General features: G+C 42.1%; 2 protein-coding genes across 3 annotated transcripts in view; both read left to right on the top strand.

The window, feature by feature from the left end:
• Nucleotides 1-481: 481 nt before the first annotated feature.
• On the top strand, nucleotides 482-6,022 carry LOC133021461 (CASP8 and FADD-like apoptosis regulator). Of its 2 annotated transcripts, XM_061088321.1 has the most exons (11): nucleotides 482-524; nucleotides 763-792; nucleotides 901-1,233; nucleotides 1,601-1,706; nucleotides 1,972-2,107; nucleotides 3,104-3,156; nucleotides 3,253-3,322; nucleotides 3,542-3,582; nucleotides 3,676-3,754; nucleotides 4,495-4,999; nucleotides 5,102-6,022. In XM_061088321.1, exons 3-11 carry the CDS (start codon nucleotides 938-940, stop codon nucleotides 5,226-5,228), a joined length of 1,413 nt encoding a protein of 470 aa, XP_060944304.1. In that variant the 5' UTR covers nucleotides 482-524; nucleotides 763-792; nucleotides 901-937; the 3' UTR covers nucleotides 5,229-6,022. The 2 variants fall into 2 exon arrangements, with proteins under 2 accessions (XP_060944304.1, XP_060944303.1); XM_061088320.1 differs by lacking the exon at nucleotides 482-524 and having other exon boundaries at nucleotides 535-792; nucleotides 3,107-3,156; nucleotides 5,102-6,021.
• A 1,979-nt stretch (nucleotides 6,023-8,001) lies between these two features.
• The window catches only part of dip2a (disco-interacting protein 2 homolog A), a 71,558-nt gene continuing 55,781 nt past the window's right edge, over nucleotides 8,002-23,778 (top strand). Inside the window, exon 1 of the mRNA XM_061089098.1 lies at nucleotides 8,002-8,188. Within this exon, the coding sequence (XP_060945081.1) occupies nucleotides 8,062-8,188 (127 nt within the window). The 5' untranslated portion in view covers nucleotides 8,002-8,061. The remainder of the gene's footprint in view (nucleotides 8,189-23,778) is intronic.

Below are 23,778 nucleotides of genomic sequence, written 5' to 3'. Positions count from 1 at the left end.
TTTTTAATTCTTGATAATGAATAGGCTCTAAATGTTTTGAGCAATTGAAATCTTTCTGGATTTCTCTTATAAACAATTCATCCCTGATGAGAATCCACAACTTCTGCAGTTTAAGTTGTCATCATGGATTTGGATGCAGATAATAAATAAAATTGTAAATAAAATTGCCTTGCCTTTAATATAAAATAATCCTGTTGGTGTTTTCAAGAGTATGTATGTTTCATCTAAATCTTACAAATTGTTGTTTTATTTACCCTAGAATGGGCTCTTCATATATAAATCCTTCCTGTAGTAGCCCAAACTGGACATACTAATCACCCTTTGAGTTTTTATGCAAATTGAAGCCTACCACAGGTTCTCTGTCATGTTTATAAGGAGATTATGAGGTGAGAGGGGGGATTCCGCTGAAACCTGCAAATTCCCCACTTTATGTCACTAAATTATACACACTGCAACTTTAAATTCATTTGAGTTCCATTGCTGACGCCCGATAACTTTCACTTTCACCTCAACGTCGACACAGGGTAAGTTGTGGCGTCTTATAGAACTGGAACGAATCAAGGATTTTTACCTGATAACTAAGCTTTAACCAAGACTCATTGACGATATATGTACGTGCACTATCTTCCGTCACTCGGCGTGAACGATTAAAAGGGTGTTTTTTGTTTTAGTCTCTGTGGAAAGAGGTACTTCCCTAAAGGGATTTTTTTGTGGTGCGTCATCAACTTCTTTGTACTTTGTCCTCTCTCGCCCTTATCGCAGTTGCGTCCGTGTCGCTTTGCCCGCTGTAAGGTAAGTTCCATTCATTCCATTACATTTATATTGTGTGTGTTTATTTTCTGTATAGTTTGATCTACGGTTCCCAAATAGCTGATTACACCCGTGGTTGATATTTAATAGACAGGACCTCCTCGCTCCTCCTCCACCACCCGAGTCCATGGCTCTCACACACCAACGCGAGCTCCAGGCCATCAACCAGATCGCGGAGGCCCTAGACAGCAGTGAGCGCAGGAGAGTCTTCTACTTGTGTGAAAGCGAGGACACGGATTACAGCCTGGCTTGTGTGAAGGAGATGCTGAAATCCAAAGTGATGTGCCAGGAGGGAGGCGACTTGTTCCTTGCGGAGCTCCTGTCGCAGCTGAGACGATTTGACATCCTGAGGAGGGTGTGTAGTATCAGCAGAGCCGAGGTGGAGAGGATTCCGAAATGTCAACAGGTTCTGTCAACATTCAGGTGAGATCTGGTTGATGATAGGCTTTCCTCCATTAAAACACACACTTTTACCTATAAGCACAATATGTTTTCAGGTTAAATCTTTTGATTAAGTGGGGTTTATTATTGATATAAAATTGATTTCCTCCAGAGAAACTCACATTAATCTAGGCATCATTTGATTATGCTTTATTATTTTGTATTTTCAATTAAGTGTTGACCATCTCCACAGCCTTTTACTTTAACTTCACCTCCGTAATTTTGAAATGTTTTCTTGTCCTTCATGTGTGTTTGAAGCCTATGGATCCCCCCAGGCCTGCCAGGATCAATAAAGTATCTTTCCTTCTATCCATCTGTCTTCATCTAATCATCGTGTCCCTCTCTGCAGAGTATTGATGGCTCATATAAGTGAGGATTTGGCCAGTGATGATCTGAACAATGTGAAGTTCTTGATGGGCAGCACGTTGCCTCGTGAGACCATGGAAAACGCAAAGGTGAAAAAAATGAATGAGTTCTGGTTTTGTTTTCGTTCATATGATTCTTCCGTGTGTGTGTGGGAGCTTTGGTGTCAAGTGATGGCAATGTGACACCAAAGCACCCCCTCCCACACACACAGAGGAATCCAATGAGTCAAAACAAAACCAGACCTCATTCATTTTTTCACACCAGACTTTGGTGTCGTCACTTGACACAATTTTTGTTTCTTTCAGACTCTCTTTCTGTTTTTTTGACATCCCCCCTCTTTCTTTTCCCTGACAGAATTTCCTGGATGTGATCAGTGAACTTGAGAGGCTGGATCTAGTTTCACCTGAAAGAGTCGACATTGTGGAGCAGTGTTTGAAAAACATCGGCAGGATAGACCTCGCCAAAAAAGTGACTAAGTACAAGATGTCAGGTGAGACCGTTTTACCGATACCTTTTAATAGTGACTGGCTCAAATTTTAACAGAGCTTATGAAAAGAACAAAGCATACTTTGACTAAATGTGAAAATGGGAAGTTTTTAAGGGGAAGTGCCTAAAATAGGAACAAAAGATTCATCCATGACGCATGATAATACCACATCTATAGATATAGACCATAGACTGTGTGTTAAGATGGATGACGCATCTCCACTTGCTCTCCAGAAACAAAGCCAAAATATCCCGGAATGCAAAGATTTGGAGCCAGAGTCCATGCAGTTGCGATCGGGGATGGAGCTGCAGTATCAAAGTCTCGATGATACACACGCTCGACCAATCGCGAGTCAGTCTCAGCCGTCAATCATGATGTTTCACTCTATTTTTATGGCATCAAATAACAAATTGAAACCAAACTTGCCAAAAAGGTTAGTACTTGGACATACATCAGTTAAAATGTCCAAGGACCACAAATCTGATTCCCACATGAGGGATAATACCTTTTGGTTCCACAGTCCGTTCATACAAACTCCAAAAGGTTCCCAGAACAGCTTTTTGCTCGGAGCAAATTGGTTTAATCCTATAAAATATGCCTGTGGTAGTTTACCATGCCACGGGGCTCTCCCACACACAGCCAGAGACCGAACTGTTGCTATTAAGCACACACACGTGAACAAACACAATTAAACGGACCCAAAGGGACCAGCTTTGCAGCTTTGCAGCTCAGTGTCTCTGAGTCTCCGAGTGTTCTCTGAGTGTCTTGAGAGTCTCCCCTTGTGGCAGCTAACAGCTCTCACCTGCGCTGATTGATCCTCCGGTTTAGGTGGAGGTGCTCTCCCAGCTCCCTCCACAACACCACAGTGTTATTTTGAACTCCATTTATTCATACACCCCAGCAGCACATACTGACGAAAGGCTAGCCAGAAATTAGAGCAGAAAGTACTTTGACCTATATTTTATTACTAATGTTAACTGAGTCTCTGTCTATGTTCAGCAGCTGGAGCACCTGAAGAGCAGTCATCTCCACAGGAATGGTGCAGAGCTCCTGTGAGTATTAGACTGTACACAAAATAACAGTTTTTTTCTTTGTTTATTTTTCCTCTCTCATAAAACTTATTCTTCTGAAAATCATCTTCTCTTTAGTCTACACCCCTCACTCCTCAGAGTTCTCATTCTCTGCAGCAAACCAGAGAAGGACAGTCTCTCCGTGCTGGTAAGATTGGCTGTATATACAAAATTTACAGCAACTTCAAAGACAAGGGCCTTTTCCCACAGATGGTCAAAATGCCATGTCCAACCGATGAAAGAGGAAATTACAATTATTGTTTCACATGGGGTTTACCAGTGCTAACCCGTAAATAAACTTGGAAAACTCCAGGTCACTCATTGTATTTGACTTTTAATATCATCATATTTCTGTCATTTGGCACAGAAAACATACCAGCACCCGTACACATGGAGCAGAGCGCTCAGGTAAGGATTGCTCTCATTACAGGAGTTTGTATTTTTCAGTGTGTTTAATTAGATAAATGCATGGGTGAAACTGATTGCTCCTTTGCATTTCAGAGTCAACTGGATCGCTACAAATTCAACACTACTCCCAGAGGAGTCTGTGTTATCATAGACTGTGTGGGTAATGACGGAGGTGAGATTAAAAAGCAAACAGTTGGTTCCCACAGGGAAGGTGTGGAGGAAGTGTTCACATCGTTTACCTAAGTAAAGGCTGTAGGTAAAATCCCACTTAAATAAAAATACAAGAGTATGATCAGCAAAAAAATAGGAATTAAATGGGCCGTGACTGGCATATTTATATGATGTTATTAGATTGTTAATACTATTGCATCAACATGTAAGCAAAGGTGAGGTGGAAACTTGACAGCTTTAATGACTCAGTCCCTTCCAAAGGGTCACAATGGGGCAGGATAATTTGAAAAATAGAGGATTCATATAATTTTGGCCCCATATTTCTATTAAATCATATGAGAAGTTTAGAGGGGAAAGTACTTTTTGGTCTTGCTGTTAACTACTTGTAGACATCTGAAACATGGCAAGGGGCCCCAGGCATATCACAAGTGTTCTTATTTAAACTTTACACAGTTTCAACAGTAATAGTAAATAAGAGACAAGCACATGACAAACAGACAAACTTTCAGATGTCACAAGTACAAAATAGCAGAAAATGGAAAGATTCAAGTATGATGCATGTCAAATTTATATCTAAGTACAGTGCTGAAGTAAAAAAGTATTAAATTACACGTACCACGAAAGGATAATGTCTGATTTGAATTAGAGCTTAAATAATTAGTAAATTAATCAGTGAGTCCGTCAACATTAAATTAATCTGCTACTACCTAACTTTTCTTTCATCTTTCTTGGCTCCCTCAGACATGTTGGAACAAACATTTAAGGCTCTTCACTTCAACGTGGTGCTCCACAAGTACCTGAGTGTGGATGAAACTTACTCAACCCTCAGAGACATATCCCGAGACAGAGAGAACCTCAAAGGCGATGCCTTTGTCTGTTGCATCATCAGCCGTGGCATGGGAACTCATCTCCTGGGTGTGGACACGCACAGTAACGGCCTACAACTGAACACTGTCAGACGTCTTTTCACTGCTGATGCGTGCCCCATGATGGCGGGAAAGCCCAAACTGTTCTTCATCCAGACGTACAACGGACCAGAGTTCCAGCCCTGCGATGCGATGCACCATCAGGATGAGGATCTTGAGACAGACGGTTGTCATGGGCCGCCCAGACATGATATTATCCCCACAGATGCAGACGTGTTCTGGAGCCACTCCTGTACGGACGAACGTCAACTGGAGCAAGGACATCATCGCTCCATGTACCTGAAGGCTCTGACAGATTCCTTGCTCAAAGTCCGAAAGAGGTAGAGGCAAATTCTCAGCTTTTGTCTATTATCAGAAAGTTTCAATATAAGCTTTATACTACAACCATTGTGCTAACTGTTGTCTTGTTTATGGTCTGACAGGAATAAGCTTGTTGATATTCACACCGAGGTGAATTGGGCAATCTTTGATCACAACGAAAAGAATCCTGCAGCAAACTACCACATTGATCTGAAACATACTCTCCGGAAAGATCTTTACTTGCAATAGAGGATGTTGTACAATCATGTTCATTCAACTCCCCATAATGAGATATGGGTAGATGCACTTAAAGAGATTGATAATGTTAACATATACATATTTTGTATTATTATGTGAGACAGTAATGGACAGGGGCACAAAGGAGTGCTTAACAAGACGGTGGTGCGTGGTGAGTACACTCCTGCTTTTTTTTTAACTGTGTATACAGAGACACCTACTGGTTGTTTTAACTCAAAACAACAATTTTTTGTGAATGTCACAGAAGAACTTTTTTGTGCAAGTATGTCTTATGTGTATTTGTTAAATATTTGTAAATTCTCACCCAGTCACCTTTAAAAAAAAAATATCAAAGAAGAAAATATGTTTATGAATACTTTAACAGTGGACAAAAGTTCTCATAGGAATAAATAATAATGAGTAAGAGTAACACCACCATAACATCTCTCCACCCCACACACACACCAGCACATACATCGACAACTTAAACAACAATAACAGCATAATCAACAACAAAATCATTTTATTGCAAAGGTTTATTTATTTATACAATCATATGTAACTTTTTATCATTTAATGTGTTTCACCTCAGTGTGATAGTGCAGCTAAAAAGTGCATCAAGAAAACTTTCTACATTCTGTATAAAACTTGCACTAGTATATATTTTGTGTTTCATTATTTTGGATTTGAGCTCCATTTTCAAGGTTTTTTAATGGTTTTGGCTTTTTGACTTTTGTAAAAAAGCCAAAACCTTAATATACAATATACCAATATACCCATTGATATTTGAAGCTTTTAATGGGTGTATTTATTACCTTTAATGTGATTTTACAATATTATATGTTTCTAACTTTTGTGAATAAAAAACTTTCAAATGTGTTTGACATGGCTTTTTCTCTTTTACTTTCCTACGATTCCATGCTAATGTTTATGTTTGCTACTTGACAGTAAAGCTAAAGTGAAATGACCTACATGTTGATGTGGATCACATGATGTCAGTGTCATCATCGGGTTCAGGGGGCAGGACTATCCTGTTAGCCCTTTGACATGATCTTTTCCAATTTGGGCTTTCAGCCTATACAACCCTTCTCCAGCACATTAACACAATCACTTCTGTTTTAACATTTGATGGAAATATTAGTTTCAGTTGAAAAACAAGCAGCAGCAGACTGCTTGGAAATTAAGCAGCAAAGATCCAGGGATTTGTGGTTGTTGTAGATTCCTGCAGTAGTGAGGCCTCACCTGGTCTGTGCATGAAGTGGAAGTCAACCTGAGAGGCTAAACCTGAACGAGGACAGCTCACCTTCAAAGTAAAAGTTCAGGAGGCCGGAGGTTTGATTTGATTAATGAGTAATGAGTGACCCTTACTCCTTGTGCTAGTTGATGGGAACAATGTGTCATTTATTTGATCACCGAATATAAACTAGAAGGTTTTGCATGAATTTCCAGGATTATATTAAATGAAAAATCTCCAAATCCTTTCAGTAAAAATGTTTGATATTCAGTATGTAGGTAGTCAGAGAGCTCCTGAACACAGGCATATCAGTCTCTCTCTGAACTTATTGAGCAAAGTGTTTTTACAGTACTTTGAAGTATCCTGAAATGATCTATTTTCTACAGTGACAATCCTGAAATGGTCTATTCCACAGTGAAAATGTTGGACTTCACTCCGATCTCCAGATCCATTCATTTTCATTTAATCTTTCATTCAAGTGTGTCTTAAGACTTACCTCACCTTGTGTATTTTATTTTATTTTTTGTGTATTTTCACCATGTTTTTCATTGTATTCTGATATACCCGGCTGCTATTAAATTTAATTTCTCTCCGAGGATCAATCAATAATCTATCTATCTATCTGTCTGTCTGTCTGTCTGTCTGTCTGTCTGTCTGTCTGTCTGTCTGTCTGTCTGTCTGTCTGTCTGTCTGTCTGTCTGTCTGTCTGTCTGTCTGTCTGTCTGTCTGTCTGTCTGTCTGTCTGTCTGTCTGTCTGTCTGTCTGTCTGTCTGTCTGTCTGTCTGTCTGTCTGTCTGTCTGTCTGTCTATTAAACTTTTGGTATATTGCTATCGAGGAAATGTACACTACGATAATTTTATTGTCCAGCCCTAGAGAACCAGTGTGCCTTGATGTGTAAGTGTTATTATAAAGTAACATGTATGGAGCTGAATGTGCAGAGGGGCTTATGTAAATATGAAAACTTTACTGTGAGCATAGTTTTACTTCCACTTAGCCCCGTTACAAAAAAATCCCTCATTTATTTAACCTGTATTTGTTTAACGTGTCAACTGAAACACTCGTTTATTGGGACCATCACACAGTAACCAGTAGAGTGGCGTCTCCCAGCAGCAGCAGCACCGGAGCTGGGACAGCAGGAGGCGGACACGCTTCACATGGAGAGGCAGGAGGCCCACGAGCACGCGCAGAGGGAGGAGGGAGGGGTGTGTGTGTGTGTGTGTGTGTGTGTGTGTCTCGTGACCGCGCACGGCCTGAGCTGCTGTTGCTGTGATGCAACGCCGTGGGAAGCGCGGGGCGAGGAGTTGAATGAGTTCCGTGCACAGTGGAGGAGCAGCAGCCGAGGAGGACCGTGCCCGGGGACACGCAGCGGGACGAGGGGACACACACACAGACAGACCGCCGGGGGCCCGGGGCTCGACATGGAGACCAGCAGCCAGGTGTGTCCGCTAGCACCGCGGCGGCTAACCGTGTCATGACGGCCGGAGACATTTCTCCCACATCTGCGCGACGCTGCAGCGAGACAGGAGCCGAGACCCAGTGAAGAGGAGGGTGTATAGCGTCTTCCATCCCTGGTGGTGTTGTCCTCCTCCTCCTCCTCACACTGGACCACCATGGCAGAGAGGACCTCCACTGGGCTGCTGACGATGATGCTGGAGCCCACCCTGCCGGCTGTCGCGATGACCCTGCCGGCGGAGGTGCGGGAGAAGCTGGCGGAGCTGGAGCTGGAGCTGTCCGAGGGTGAGTGGACAACACGAACCAGGGACACACGCTGTAGTCCTGCTTTCAACGGTGTCGTGTGTGTGTGTGTGTGTGTGTGTGTGTGTGTGTGTTTGTGTGTGTTTGTGTGTGAGACAGCCGCCACGACCACCGCCCTTTATCTCGGCTTGTTTGACGACATGTCAGCATCATCACTCCAGCTGAACTTCTGCTGTAGTTTCCTCCTCATCCCTCTTAAACTGAAAGCTTCACCCACTAAACTGAGCCACACCGGTTCATATGTGCTGTTCTGTCCCTGATGGAGGCGAGCTGCTCCCATTGGCCTGAAGTTTCCCCCAGCACACGTCCAGACTCCTGCTGATCAGATGGCTCTCTCTCTGCCCGAACGCAGACAGACTGAGCCGACACACCCTCATGCTGCTGCTGCCTCTGTTTCCACTCAAGTGTTTCTGGTCTTCTTAAAGTTCATTATAAAAGTAATCAAAAATGTGTTTTCCACATAAACAGATTTTTTTTTGCTTTGAGGCCACAGCTGCTTGAAAGATCTTGTCTGTAAAACTTTTTCACTGCTGTAACTGGTGATCCAGATGTCACTGGTTTACTGACCATCGAATCAAAAGATCAGTAGATAAGTTGAATTGTGGTGAAAAATGGCAACGTGGTTAGTTTTGTGTAAGTCACCAGTTTGGCTGATATTGCTAATCGGTACACGTGTGGTTGTGTGTAGGTGCACATGTGTCATGCACAAGTTGCTTGTAGCCTCTGCTTGACCTTCCACTTCCATGAGCTTCGGTATTATAAGAGCCAATAGTGGCCTTTTGAGCGTGAATATCTGGTATGTCCAGGTTAAGTGCTGGGTAGTATGACCAAAAAGATAATCACAATAAATATGTTCACAGCAGTCATGAAGAGATCAGACTTTTATTTGTGGTTTTAAACTTTTCCTTGATGGCAAACACAATCCCTCATATAATAATCCATGATAGCATTATCCACAATAACATGGGTTATATATCTGACTGTACTTCTTCAACGCATACCTAATATATATATATATATATATATATATATATGTGTATATAACTTTTCTTAAATTGCGACAATTGTTGTTATTGTTTTATCGCCCAGCCCTTGAGAGTCTATTCTATTTAAAATAATCAAATCCTGTATCATATTTAACTGCTGACAGACACACCAAGCCCTCATATTATGAAGCTGTTCAATCAGAAAGCATTGTGCATTGATATGACTTATTATTACATATCGTTCTTTGACGTTTGTTCAGAGGGACAAATGTGATTATGTTTCTCTTATATTATAGTGTAGCATTTACAGAGCTGAATGTGCAGAACAGATATGTAAATATCAAAGCCGTGTCAACATATTTTTGCCTCCATGGAACCCCATTTAAATAACCAGTCACTGATTTGCCTGTATTGGTTTTACATGTCAACTGAAACTCGCACACCTTTTTTCATGGTGTCAGAAGGACTTTATCAAACATATCGTCAGACAGCACTACACAGAGTTTATTAAACAAATATATGTAGTTTTACGCTCCTTTGTTTAAGCCATTATCAAGTTATGACCCACATTTGGTCTGATTAGATTTGGGACATGACCCCAGGGGGTGACCCCATTTCTTGCCAACTCTGGAGAAGAATTCAACCACATAATCTAATAAGTGTCGTCCTACAACTTGTAATACAACCCTCTGTAATCCTGAACAGTTACCCCTGACAAGCAGGTTCTATTTTCACGGGTGACTGTCATGTATATAATTATATCTTCTACCTCGCAGGAAATGATGCATAGATCTTGAAACAATCAGACAGATCAAAGGTGTTGAGATTGACGATTGTGTATATTTTGGTACAACTTCTTCTTCCCCTTTATGATAGCCAGACATATGTAGAATTATCCGGCCTTGGTGGAGTTTTGTTCTACTGACTGCCGTTTAAGTTAGGTTCTGTATTGAATCTTTTCTTTCTCCATGTTGCCTTTGGTCGCACCATACCTCGGTTGAGAATAGAGCAAAGGTGCACGCTTTGATAAGCACATTAACTGCCACTGAGGCCCCTAAAGGGATGGACATGTTTTCAGGAGCAGCTACCAAACCAATCTATATCGAGCCGGTTTCCTCTTCCTGCTCTCCACATGTCACATCCTGCTATGTTGGAGCTCTGATAGCTGTATCTCCCGGACTCTGTTGCCTTCTGCTTCTCTTTCTGTTTTTTCTTCCTCTGACATGCTCTGTTGTCTGTTTTCCCACTGTCTCTCTCTGTGTCTGTCTCCAGGCCTCCCCACCTCCATATTTACTCTATTTTCCGATCAAAGAAGAGACAGTCATTCTCTTTCAGACCAAACAACATCAACATATTTTTTTCACTCTCAAATCCTATTCCTGCATCTCGTGGTGAACTCTTCACCTCACGCTGATGCCCTTTGGTTGCTTCCCCCTTTGCATCCTGTCTCGGGATAGAATAGATGACTTGTTTTATTGGAAGGAGATGAGAGCCTGATAATCCCGGAGGTTTTGTGCCCTTCTCAATGAACTCTTCTTGCAGGGATTTGACGTCAGACACGTCTGTGTTCCACAGAGACACAGCTTAGCTTTTCACTGAGTGAGAGTTTGCTAATAGGTGTGTGTGTGAGTGTGCAGGAACGCTGTATTATGCATGAGGTTGAGTAGCTGTGTCATGTATGTTATTTTAAGCAGTTTAGCCAAAGCAGCGATCTGATTAATATGAGTTTGAGACCGTCCACAGCTCAGCCAGATAGTGTTCCAGCATCAGCTGCTTAGGCCTGCTGAGGTGTGAAATAAACAATCTGGTCTCTCTTATTGTAGTAATAATAAATAGTGTTTCCTCAAGAGATGCTTTTATTTTCAATTTCTCTGGCTCTGTACTTCACTCTGCAGTCCTCGGATACATTTTTGTGGTTATGAGAACTTGCATATCAACCACCCAGTTATGACCTAGTCAAGTTGTTATTTCTATGTCACTTGTAATGTGCATTTATTTTTGTCAATAACTCAACTTTTTTTAGTTGTTCTATGGCAGGGCTGGGCAATTCACAAAAAATGTATAAAAAACGACCTTTATCCCCTCTCACCAACATAACCTTGCTCATGTCGGTTAATTCTGTTAATACTTTCCCCGAGGCTACTTTCACTGACTGTCGGGTTTCCGAGAACTAACCATTTACAAATTTACAAACCTGGAAAGCAAACTGATGCACTGGGAGATCGTGACAAAATAACACTCTGAAAATGTGTTGGAGAAACACTGTCAAAAGAGTGCTGCAGTTGGAATAAGGAAAACTCATATACAAAGTAATGAGATTTTCATTTCCTCTCTGCCTATGAAGGCAATTCAAGCTTTCAAACCCAAAGTTTCAACATTTTTCAGTTTCAGAACTTCAGGCATTGTTTACTCTTTTATAGATATAACTTAGTTAATTTATGCACTTCATCACCAGCAGTCTTACGATTCAACTTATCAGCTGTTTCCCATTTTCTAGTCTTTATGCTATGCTAAGCTAACCAGCTGCTAGTTCCAGCAACACCTTTACCAAGCAGACATCAGAATAGTATCATTCCAAAGGGAAAACAGGCATTTAATAAAAAAAATGTCAAACTAGGCCTTTAAGAGTTTAAAGGTCAGAAACTGTCCAGCAGCAGGATTGTGTGGGTGCAGTGTTGTCCAGTTTGATTCAAAATGACCAAACACTGGGCATCATATTCATCAACGATGATTGGTGCTGAGAAAATTGTGTGACATCACCTTTTTCAGCTGAGCCCCGCCCACTTCAAAACGATGAGAAGAATTAAGAGGAAGAAAAACCCACACACAGAAGTCTATCATGTGAAGTAACCACAGCGGTTCCCTCATGTTTTTATGGCCTTTGTGCAATTGTCCAGCTAACATCCTGATTCTGCCTCGTGAGACGTGATCCCATGGCTTTTCCCCAAACTATTCTTGTCGACTGAAATTATCCTCCTACCAAATTCTAGGTGTCAGAGTTATTGGAAAGGACCTGTGTTATTTCTCAGCTGACCTGGATGCAGATGAGTGGTGAAACGATGGGGCGTAAAAGGAGGCCAAGAAGATGGATGATCCCCATTATCTCCTGCATGGAGGACAGAGGGAGAAATGGTCTGCTGAGTAATTCATAGGCGGACTCTATCATTCCCTGGTTGTCTTCCGTCCTCCTCTGTTGCTCTCCAAACACTCTGATTACCAAGTCATTTTTAGTCTGGTGCTTGTGTTTGCTGGGGAACCTGGCGAACCCCTAGTTGGTCATATGTGCTTGTTTTCTCACGTTCAGCAAACATTTACAGAGGGGCAAGGCCGGTTTTTGGTAGTTTAATGGCTGTCAGGCTTCTTTCTGGTTATTTGGATTAATTGTGAAAACAATTGGAGTCGTTTTTTGGGTGTTTAAAAGAAGACCTAGCAAAATATGGCTACTGCGTATTGTTAATGCATGCTGACATAGCAGTGATAATGTCCAGTCAGTTTAATGAGACACAGTTTTCATTTGTTCTGGTTCTTATCCTAGAAACTGCTCCTGCAGGGACCCAATTTCAACATGGAGATCATTAAAGTTTCACCTTATCTCAGTGATTAGATAAGGTGGAACCTCCCTCACTGAGGACCTGGAGGTAAAGAGGCAGTCAGGCAGTGCGCTGGCAAGTGGTAACAGCAGTAATAAGATGGTGATGAATACACTTACACAAGCCTGTCAACCCCTGGCACTGGCAGAGGCTTGATGGTGTAATGATCAGTGGTGTGTATCTTATTGCTGTCAATGGTTGTAACCCAACTGTAGCGCTGAATGTTTTTTTTTAACCAGGGCTGCAATAGTTAATAGTTGTTTCAGCAATCAAGTTTGAAGTCCACACAGAGCAATTTGATAGTCTTACAGTATTTATATAGCACCTAGACCTGCTTTATAATAAAAGGGAAACCCACTTTCTGATATGGGACCTTTATTTCCTATTTTCACAACACTGATTAACTTTATTTGCTGAAGGCTTCGTTTCCTCAAATATCTTTGCAAACATACCTATTATACCTGAATCATTGTGGTGGTCCTATACGAGGTGGGGGTAGTGGATAGATTTGGTGGCCAATACTTTCCTAAAACTTTCTTTTGGAAAGTATGAGTGTACAGGAAAGCCTGGCCCTGGTCCTGGTTGTGGTCCTGACTCACGCCTCTATGTGGTCACTCACTCCCACCACATAAATCATGAAGAAAGAACTTCCAGTGGGTTCACCCAGTGTGAGTTCAAGCCTATTGTTAAGCAAAACCAAGCATTTGACGAATGTACCGTAGAATAACATTGCATTAAGGGCTTTGAGAACATGTAGGAGTTGGGGCGATTGCTGAAAGAACTTTGTACGTGGCTGCTGGTTAGCTCTGTAATGGGATCCAACAGAGAAGAATGTTGAGCCTTGGAGGGAGCTAGCAGGTCCCAGTAGCTGCTGCAAAGTCCAGTTGAGAGATAAAGAGACAGCTATGTTGTGCCCCTGCCGTAGTGGAGCAGAGAAGGTGGAGGGTCATAAATATTTCAAGGGTGTGCCTCAGAGCGGAGGAGAGCCTCAGATTCGTGTGCTCCTCTCTTATGCTGCTGCATGTATATGTGCACATGTAAGTGTGTGCATGAGTGGTTTTCAGTGCATTTACTTATTTTTGGGTTGTGCCTCTTGCTGCTTTGTTGATGTGCTCCTCCCTATTTATACACCACAGAACTGTGTTTCATTTTAATGACACTTATATCCAGAGAGTGCCTGTTATTGTCGTTTCTGCCTGTTTCTTTTCTTTACAGTTCTTCAGCATCCTGTCTCTGCTTTTATTGGAGCCACGGTTTGCAGTGTGGGAATGTAATATCTAGAAATGTATCTTTTCTTCCATGTGTTTATTTAAGTATGAAGACAGAGAAGCATTTCCAACAGCATGGTAGAAATTGTTGCTCATTACGATTACACTGCCAGACACCTACAAAAACATCAGTGTTCTACAATATACTGTGTAAGAAAGAAAAATTGCCTGTAAATAAATATCTTTCTCCCTGGAACGGTGTAGTCTGATTGACACCTATTAAGTTTTATTACTGGTGTCAGAGGTGGACCTGCTAGCTATAAATTCAATTTAACGTAAAGAAAAAAACATTACGTATATCAATTTCACATGTATTGATCCATTGTTTTTGCAATGCCAAATAGTCCAATAGTTAGAAAAACAAATAACAAGAAATTATTACTACTCACATTTATTTAGCAATTAAACATTGTTTGCCACATAATATGAAAATATTTGTCAGCTTGTTGTGTGTATTAAATTTATTGAAACCCCAGATCATGAACAAATCTGTGGCAGCAGCCAATGCTCAATACTTTAAAAGTTTTAAGAAAAGCTTTTAGAAACTCTATTTTTTTCCTTGTAGTATTCCCATAACCTTTTAAATCAAGACACAGCCAGCACATGCAAACTCAGCACGGAAAGACCCCGACCTAAGTGGGATTAGAAACCGAGAACCTTCTTGCTGTGATGCGACAGTGCTAATTTCTGCACCACCATGCTGCTTTTTACACTTAAAAGTGTCTTTATTTTCATGGTTGCCAGGTTCTGTGCGAGTGCATGGCTACACTGTTAACGTCCTTGCAGCAAGCGGGATGTCATGTGCAGTGGAGAGCAAGGCACCGTAGCGGGCGCTGATGGAAGGGAGATCTGCTGACCAAACAAGCCACATGCCACGTTTCAAGGGCACATTACAGAGTCTGCGCTACTCTGTGCACCACACTCTTGGACCCAGCAAGGCTTTTGTTCTGCCTCCATCAACTTTCTGGTGTAGATTCTCTTCTGCCCGTGCCCACCCACCTGTGTGTGTGTGTGTGTGTCTTTGATTGCTCACCCGGTCTGTGACCATCTGGTTGGAGTCGGGGGCTCAGCAGCCAAAACCGTAGCTCAATCTGGACTATGTGTGAAACACAGAGGCTTCTTTAGATCAGTCTAAATGCTGTGAATTACAAATACAATATACTGTATATGACAGATAACGAGTTGACTCCAAGGGCTTGTTTTCTATTATTTATGTTTGCTGCATTAGTACAGTACGCTCACAACATTTGTACTGCAGTGTTTTCAAGGTACAGAGTGATGTGCTTACAGAGGGTGGGAGGGGGTTGCAGGGTTGAGGTCACTCAGCTGTGCAGGGATATGTTCCATGCATTTTATTCACAGCCCAAGGTGAAAATTCATCAATATTCCTTTATTGTATTTCTTTCTTTCTGCTCATTACTCTGTTTTATTAAATCTTTCTCTAGTCGTCATGCGTAATATTGGATTTGATTTAACACTTGAATAAAATACAGTGTAAGTAGAAGACTTGTGTCTAAAAGAGAGTTGGCCAATGAGAACAATAATACGTGCGTAGATCACATGAAGTGAGTGCATCTGCCCTCATCTCTCTCATCAATCATCTATTGTTCTATCAACCTACCTACTGCAGCTTTAGGGGGACTGTTTGGCAGAGGTTTTCTAAAATGTGTGATAACTCATTCCAGAAAGGTGGTGTAATGATGTACTGGTCAGTGGAATCAACACTTATTAGCTTCTCTTGACCCTCCTCAGCCGGGAGCAAGCAGGGGTCAGCCTGTTCGATGTGACAGGGCAGGGTAGTTCACTGAAGTTAGCTGTAACAGCAGCTGTTCAACAAGCAGTCCTCAGTGAATGTATGGAGGAAGCACTGCAGAGGGCTAAAGGCCGGCGCATGCTTCTGCGTTGTCAGGGGCCCGCAGGCACGCAGCTGTAACGCAGGACTCGTTGTCATTCATGGTTCTCCAACCGTTGCGCGTGTTGCCATGCAATTCCCCGCCAGAACACTAGGCGCAGTAATGTTTTTTGTCGAAGTCGGCTCTTCTTCGTGTGTTGCACGAAGAAGAGCGATTTATTTACATCAACACGGCGGCTCCGCAGAGCCTTTTTCTGGCGGAAAAATCCGCCGGTTAGTGACGGGTTATACTAGTGGACATAGTGTCGGATCTCTTCTGCCAATCGCTCTTCTATCTGGTCCATATTCGTTCTTCTAAATCTTCCGTGGTTTCCGGGCATGAACCGGAAATGCGACTCCGGAAATTATGTAGTCAGCAGACCAATCACAGCCCTCGCGGCCGGGTGACGCTTGCGGGGCTTTGCCGTCTAGTTAGAAAAATTGGCCGAAGCACGTAAGGACGTAGGAAGGGCCGTGAGGGGCCCGGAAGGGCTCTTGCGTCTCCGTTCCCGTGAAAACGCAGAAGCATGCGCCGGCCTTTAGAAGTCCAGATGGTTAACTGGGCTGAAAAAGCTATAGTAATGCTGCTTTTGAGTTTTTTGTTGGTTTAATCAATGTCGAGGCCTGCTCAGGTGTAATGTGCACATCAGAGACCGACAGCGCGCTTTGTAGCAGCAGCGGCTGCATTGTGAGTCGTCCTGGTGGAAAACAAACAGTCAGAAAATGTCTGGAATGTGCCGTGACCTATCAACTTAACCGTGAGGAGAGGGGTTTCCAAATCCCCAACACTGCTGGAGGGCACGACTACACACAAAAAACACGCAGATAGCATAGCAGGTTGTCCCGGGCGTTTAAGAGAACAAGGCCAAGTTTCCCTCCTCCACCTCATTCCCTTAGGTGTCCCAGTAGAATACGGGAGGGAAGGAACAGAGCAAAACTTTTTTTTTTTTTATGGGGTTAAAGCCAGGCTTTTTTTAGATATAAAACTTAACTTGGCAGACTCGGCTCACATACCAGAAAATATGTTTTCAGCCTGTGTGCTACGACAGCGAACAGACGGTTTAAGATGAGCTCTGCTGCTGTTGCTCTCCAGAGACTTTCCCCAGTGTGTTAATCAGGAGGTACCTGGATTGCTAGAAAGAAAGCAGTGACACGAAGCAGGGGCAAGTTAAGACTATGTGTAAAGCTCCCAAGGCATGATTGACAAATTGTGGAAACACTTTTAGCATTTAACAACCAAGAACTTAATGTCTTTTAGAGAGAAGTTGTAAAATAATGTCAGTAATGCTTGGTGCTATACTTTTAAGACCTACTTCTCATTTCATCCCACTTTCCTTCCTTTCTGAAGTTTTCTTTACAGTGTTTGAAGAGATCTTTTGATCAAACTTAGTCACAGGTTTTTACCAAGCAAATCCCTCATGGCATGTGTGAAGCCTTATATTCTTATGTTCTTTTTATTCCCCTGTAGCCACGAAAAGATAACTAACACCATGTCTTCAGTTTCTATTAACTTTCCATGCTTTCATGACTTTTTAACGTTGGAGTTACTATCTAAGGAGATTGCATCCAATCTTCATACCTGAGTAATGATGTATGAATTTGGTTTCACATATGTGAGTTCAAAGTCTAAAGTAATCACTGTGATGTTTTCTCTGGCATTAGCACGAACACAGATGTTTTTACTGGAGCCTGACCGATATATCGGTTGACTGGTTTAATCTGCCAGTTGGCCTATCACAGATATATTAGTATTGGCATATATGATGTCTGATAAGTGCCGATAAAGTTGCTTGGGTTAATTTACAAATGTGATAATACATTAATAAATTGAAGAGAAAATCTGTGAAATCCTGATCCGTGAACAGTTTGTGGCTACTGGATGCTTTGTTTTAAATACACCAGGTTCTCAGTGCATTGAGCAGTTTTGCTGCATGTCAACACAGACGTGGTGAATAACCTTTTTTACATAGTGTTACTTGTGGAATCCCAGGCTCTTGGGGAAGAACAATGAAGCAGTTCAAACTTTAAGCGGACCTGTAATCTAATATAACACCACACACACACACACACACACACACACACACACACACACACACACACATACATAGCCACACCATTTGTCACGTCTTTGTGCTCCAGCTCACAGCATTCTTGCCATAGGGGTCACAGGCCTCTGCAGCCTGTGGTTGATGTTTGTGACTGTGGTGGACTCACCCTATGATGATGTCATAGCGCAGTTGTTGAATATCAGATGTCCATTCCTCTCATGTCGCCTCTCTGTCGCCTTTGTCTTTGCCCAAGAAGCTCATTAGACAACCAAGTTTGAGAGCCCAACTGTCAGAACCTTTCTATTTTCTACTTTACATGAAGCGTTTCATGGGATTAAACACACATTTGTGTTTATGTTTGTGTGTGTATTTGAGTCCTAATATCCAGATTGGTGTGCGTTGATTGTGTGTTCTGTGGTGTTGGGTTTCTGGGTGATTATTTCATCCCCCAGCGTAAATCAAGTTGAACAGTGTGCATGTTGCTGTATTTGTACTACAAGGAGGAACCGTTCCCACATTTTACAGCAAAGTCTGGAGGGCTTGTCTGGATGAACTGCTGCATCTCTGTTGCAGTGAACTCAGATATACAGCCTGTGCTGACTCCACCCTGTCCATCATGAAGAGAGAGAAACAGGGAAGTCTGAAAGTCCAGTGAGTGGCAGATAGCTGCTGAGGCTCTCTTTGTGTGTCATGCACCTGATGACACACACACTTTCCAAACTTCCTCCTACAGCTCACCACTGCAGCCTCCAATTCTTAGTGTCATTGACAATTGTGTTTGTGTGTGTGTGTGTGTGAGTGAGCCATATGACCTGAAATCAAAAAGCTAACCCATGACAGAGTTGCTGCCTGTCCCCTGTTTGTTTACTAATTAGATGAGTCAAACTGAATTCAATTTAACTGTCGTCATGGTCGGGCGAGGCCTATATTTAGCCTTCGGGACCAGTGCTTTGATGACCAGGTGACTCCACTTGATGCAAAGAGAGGGGAGTAGTAGAGGAGTTCCGGCAGCACTGCCACATTTGATGAAGATCAATAAGGCTAAAAGGGAAAGGATTTACACAACAAAGGGTTGCTGTCAATGCAGAGAACACAGCACCAAGTGAATCCTGCAATTCCTCCTAGCTCCCAGCGTGTACACATCTCTTTGTGCAACTCTATTGACCATTGAATATCGTGCACTCTGAAACATGTAATTTTTTTATTTGTGCCTTTTGTGATTGGATTGTGATGGGAAAGTAGTCATTTTCTTGACATGCCTTTCACTTCAGCTCCAGGCTTGCAATTTGGTCTTTTTTTTCAGAGGTTAAAGTCAGTTCTTCCAAGTCAGATCTTTAAAGAGCTTTATTTATACATCTGTGTCCAAGGGGTCAACTGAAGTAGGAGAAGAGAGGAGGAGGAACAAATAAGGAGTGGGAAGCCTGGATTTAAATGTTCTCTCACACAGAAACAGCTTGAGTTTGTCAGACCCTAGGGAAATCAGCATGTGTTTGTCTTTAACCTGCTTGTAGCAGTTTTAAATGGTTTACTTTGCCACATAGACACAGAATATCCGCAACAATCACATGAAAATATTTCCAGACTTTCTGTTTTGGGGTTTACTACAGTTTTCCTGAAGCAGTAAGATTAGAGATTTAACACTGCTCAAAACCAATGCTAAGAATTAAGACTATGTAATCACCAGCTTTGTATGCTTAAATAATGCATTCACTCTTGTGAAACAATCACTGTCTGCATCAAGAAAGGTTTATAGCAGTATGTACAGTAATTTGGGAAAACCTTTGTTCTATTCAGATCTCGATCCAAACTTGTATTATCCTTTTTGTCTGTGTCCTTACAGCAACAGTAGAGCTGACACACCTCACTGACTTAGTTTGACTGTTGGTGCTTTATTAAAAGCACTACCAGGGTAATGGGTTTTTGTGGCAGAGCAGACAACACCGATTTGTATAAATTTTGTTGATACAATCTTTTGGGGTTTTATTCGCTCTTAAAGGATTTTGTAAATATCTGAATGTATTCAACTTATTGTCGCTTCCATCCTCTTTAAGAGTTGTGAAGATGAACTGTCAGCAGGGCTGTCCTCAAGGCTATGACCTCTGACCCACTGCTACTGATGCTGCATCAGGATGAGTGCGGTATCCCCTGCAAGTCACAGAAGACAAATGATTGGCCAGTGCAGAGCTCCACCAGGGCTACCATCAATCTGCACTTTCCCTTAAGGGCAAAAGGAATGGCTGCCGGCCGGTGGCTGGAGACCAAAGCTGCTCCCCCCCTATTTGCCCATAGACGATCATCTGGGACCCCTGATCTGCTTTGTGTGTCTGACTTTCGGCAGGCTTTAGACACATACTGTACATGTGTATGCACATAAAAACACACACACACACACACAGATACTCCTTCCCCCTCTCCCTCGTGTCCCAGCCGGTTTGTTGAGTTTGTGGGTTTGGCCTCTGGCTTACATGTGTGTGAGGATAAGTGCAAAAGCAGACCTTGTCTGTGTCTCTGGAACTGACCATTTATTCTTGTTCCCTTTTTTTTCTATAAGCAGTGGTGGAGGGTCTAGAGTGCTGAATGCCTTACTCAGTGAAAAATGCTGTTACAAGACTTAGCCAGGACAAGGGTTTGTTTTTGTCCTGGAATCGGCTCCGCTTGTTTTTGAAGTATCAACTCTCAAGTTAAACCCCACCCAGCAATCCAACACTGGTTCCATAAATAAGGGATATTTTGTCTAGTTTTATGGACTGGTATTTATTAATTGCATTTTTGTAGATGTTTATTTTAAAACAACGGTGTTAAAGAAGTTCATACATTCCTGCAGTGAGTGCATGACAGACCTTTGGCTAGATCCTCAAGAATGACCACCGATTCCTGAGGTTTGAATTTAGACAATTTACTTCACCACACACATTTAGTTTTATGCATGAGAAGAGTTCACACTGTGTCAGGATGTTACTTCGAATTTTTTCTGGCAGTCGTTATAAAGAATAAACTTTGTACCTCTCTTTCTCCAAGCAGGTTGAAAATATTGCTATGAATCATTTGCACAGAATTGACCAAGGTGTGTTTATATGAAACTTCAGATAATGAAATCCCAAAGGACTTGGAACTTAGAACTCTTTAATTTCCCTTGCATGGCAGCTTCTTCTCTACCACATTAGCTAATAGAGGGCAGATAAGCCTGCACTGCTGTTGGCAGACAGTATCAGCTGGCTAATGTTACTTAGCAAAAGCCACGTGAACAATATCACCACAGCTGACTCTCCATCTTATCTTCCACATGTCCTGGAAAGAACTGCGAGCAGCCCTGCTGCTGCCTGGTCCGAGGGCTGGCCTCGACTTTGAGTTGTGGGCTTATGTGGAATGCAGGGCTGGAAAAAAGGGATGGGTTTTGTTGGGACATTTCTGAACAACCATGTTATTCAGTTGTTTTCCCCCATGTGTGGGGAAGCAGTGAGAGCTGGCAGACTAACCCCGGGAAGCTGGTGAAATGGCCTGCAGGCTCTTTTGTGTGACAGACGTGAGGAAACAAGTTCCCGTGGTTGCCTCTATTCGGTCTGTTTGTTTGTTTGAGTGATACAATGCAGAGCACCTATCATGTGGGATTGCTTACCTGCGTAATGTAAATGAGGGATTTCTCTGAAGGCACAACCCAAATCTTTGAAATAGTTTGTTTGTCAGAATAAAGGTGTTCTTACAGTTTAGCTTTAGGAGATGCTTCTCTGAGCCACTCACTTCTTTACTTTCTCTCCGTCTCTCACTCTCAATCTCAAAAGAGCATGAGGCTATAACATTGCATTACCCCAGGCTGGACTCTACTGTATCTTTTCTGGGTTTGTTTTATTTTTTTGTCTGCGTGTCAGATTCTGCACTGAGAGGCTCATGCAGGGGGGTTTGACCGTTGACAATAACTCTTGAGGTTTCAGTGAGAGAGGATATTGATTGAGGACCAAAGAGAGAGACCAAATGTGGGAGACTCCGGAGTAATGGGAGGCAGGAGGATATTGGGAGCTGCTGAGTGACAGAGTGATGAAGTACATACAGAGGAAAGGGTGACAATCTGAAAGTTTTAATTATAAGAGTGTCTTCAGCTTGGAAAAACAACATGCTGCAATAGGTTTTTATGAGAGAGACAATATAAATGTGTCTCCTGCCAGAGATTTTGTAGCATTTATCATGAAATACATTTCCCTTTTGATGCCTCTGCGCCGAAGATAGCCAGTGGTTCGGGGCATTATGTTTTTTGGGTTTTTACGTCTGTTCGTCCCATTCTTGTGAACATGATGTCTCAAAAACATCTAATATGTTACAAAGTCTCACTTGGAATCAAGGATGAACTGATTTGATTTTGGTGGTCAAGGGTCAAAATCACAAAACACATCTTTGCATATTTCAGGAACACCTCCAGGGAATGCTTTCAAATTTGGTACTAACAGTCTCTCAGATTTATGGATGAATTGATTAGAATTTAGTATTCAAAGGTCAAAGTCACTGTGACCTTACGAACCCCTTTTTTTGTCTTGAATCATTTGGTTTGTTTGTGTTCTCAGCAACTGAATGTGAATATGACTCATAGGTCTCACATGCCCTAGATCCAGCTGAAAGAAAAGGCCCATTTCAATCTTTATCCATCTGTCCTGAAGGTTTTATACAAAACCAGCAAGTCCTCTGGTGTCTCACAAGACTGTGACGTTGTTCCGTGAGAAAAGGGGTTTGACTTCTTTGTGAAAATGTAATTGTAGTTCATTATTTACTGTGCATTATGTATGAACACACAAAGAGGTGTATGTTTTACAGACCAGACCATCAGGTTATGTCAGTGTCTCATTTTCACCTCAGGTACAGTATGTGTGAACGAAGATGGGAAAGATGATGGTCTCAAAGCAAAGCTGAGAAGCTAGAAATCTCCTCACTGTAAAATGATCTGGCTGAATAAAACCTCTCAGTTTGAATTACCACAGCCAGCAGGCATTTGCAGTGGGGTTGTAGATGCAAGTTTCATTTGAGATTCGAGGGAGGATTTTTTAACGCTGACATCATTAGAAGACTCAAATGTTAAACTGATACTCTGCCCTCAAAGCTTACATGAAGAAGATCATGTCTACACCAGGGGTTCAACTGTTCTGAAACAGGGACTGAAACCGTGGTACCAAAGTCTGCATATGACAATACAGGACAGCAGACCTGCGACAGCCCAGTCCTTTGCCACAGCTGCAGGTGCACGATGACATATAAACCAAACTGTGATCAATATATCAAGGTCTGAACCAAACCGAGGATTTGTAGGATTGATACATCCCCAGATGACATGAGCATCAAAAAGAACATCCTACATTTTTAACAAGCATACAGTATATTTAAGGGGGAAAAAGAGTATGTTGTTTTACACCACACAGAAAAAACGTAATCCAATACCTACAGCAGTAAAAAGGGCCAACATCTGTCTGTTTCAGCTTAGCAAATGATTCATCAATCACATCATATCCTTGCTCAGTAATCAATCAGACCACATCGCTATTTGGGGGAAAAAATAAAGCCTTTAGGACTTTTGCAACTTTCGAGACCAAAAGCCATATCAGTAATAATTAAAGAAAAAAACTTTACCGCACAATGTAAGCAATCTGTGAGCTTCCTGTCTCATGATAAGGCCTTTTTATAAATGTCTCATCCAACTGTTTGGATGTGCTACTGATCAGTCAAGCATCTCAAAGCTGGAACAATCATTCTTCCTTGTAAAATGCTGTTTTTCTTCCTCTTCTCACCTTAACCCTAACCCTTAAAAGCTT

This window comes from Limanda limanda, chromosome 16 (genome assembly GCF_963576545.1).
Source record: "Limanda limanda chromosome 16, fLimLim1.1, whole genome shotgun sequence".
Taxonomy (NCBI): domain Eukaryota; kingdom Metazoa; phylum Chordata; class Actinopteri; order Pleuronectiformes; family Pleuronectidae; genus Limanda; species Limanda limanda.
This window is presented reverse-complemented; position numbering and strand designations above follow the sequence as displayed.

Coding starts and splice junctions, on each gene's coding strand:
- LOC133021461 (XM_061088321.1), top strand. CDS start 938: ATGGCTCTCACACACCAACGCGAGCTCCAGGCCATCAACCAGATCGCG. Junction 1,234..1,600: donor CAGGTTCTGTCAACATTCAG/GTGAGATCTGGT, acceptor CCCTCTCTGCAG/AGTATTGATGGCTCATATAA. Junction 3,323..3,541: donor AGGACAGTCTCTCCGTGCTG/GTAAGATTGGCT, acceptor CATTTGGCACAG/AAAACATACCAGCACCCGTA.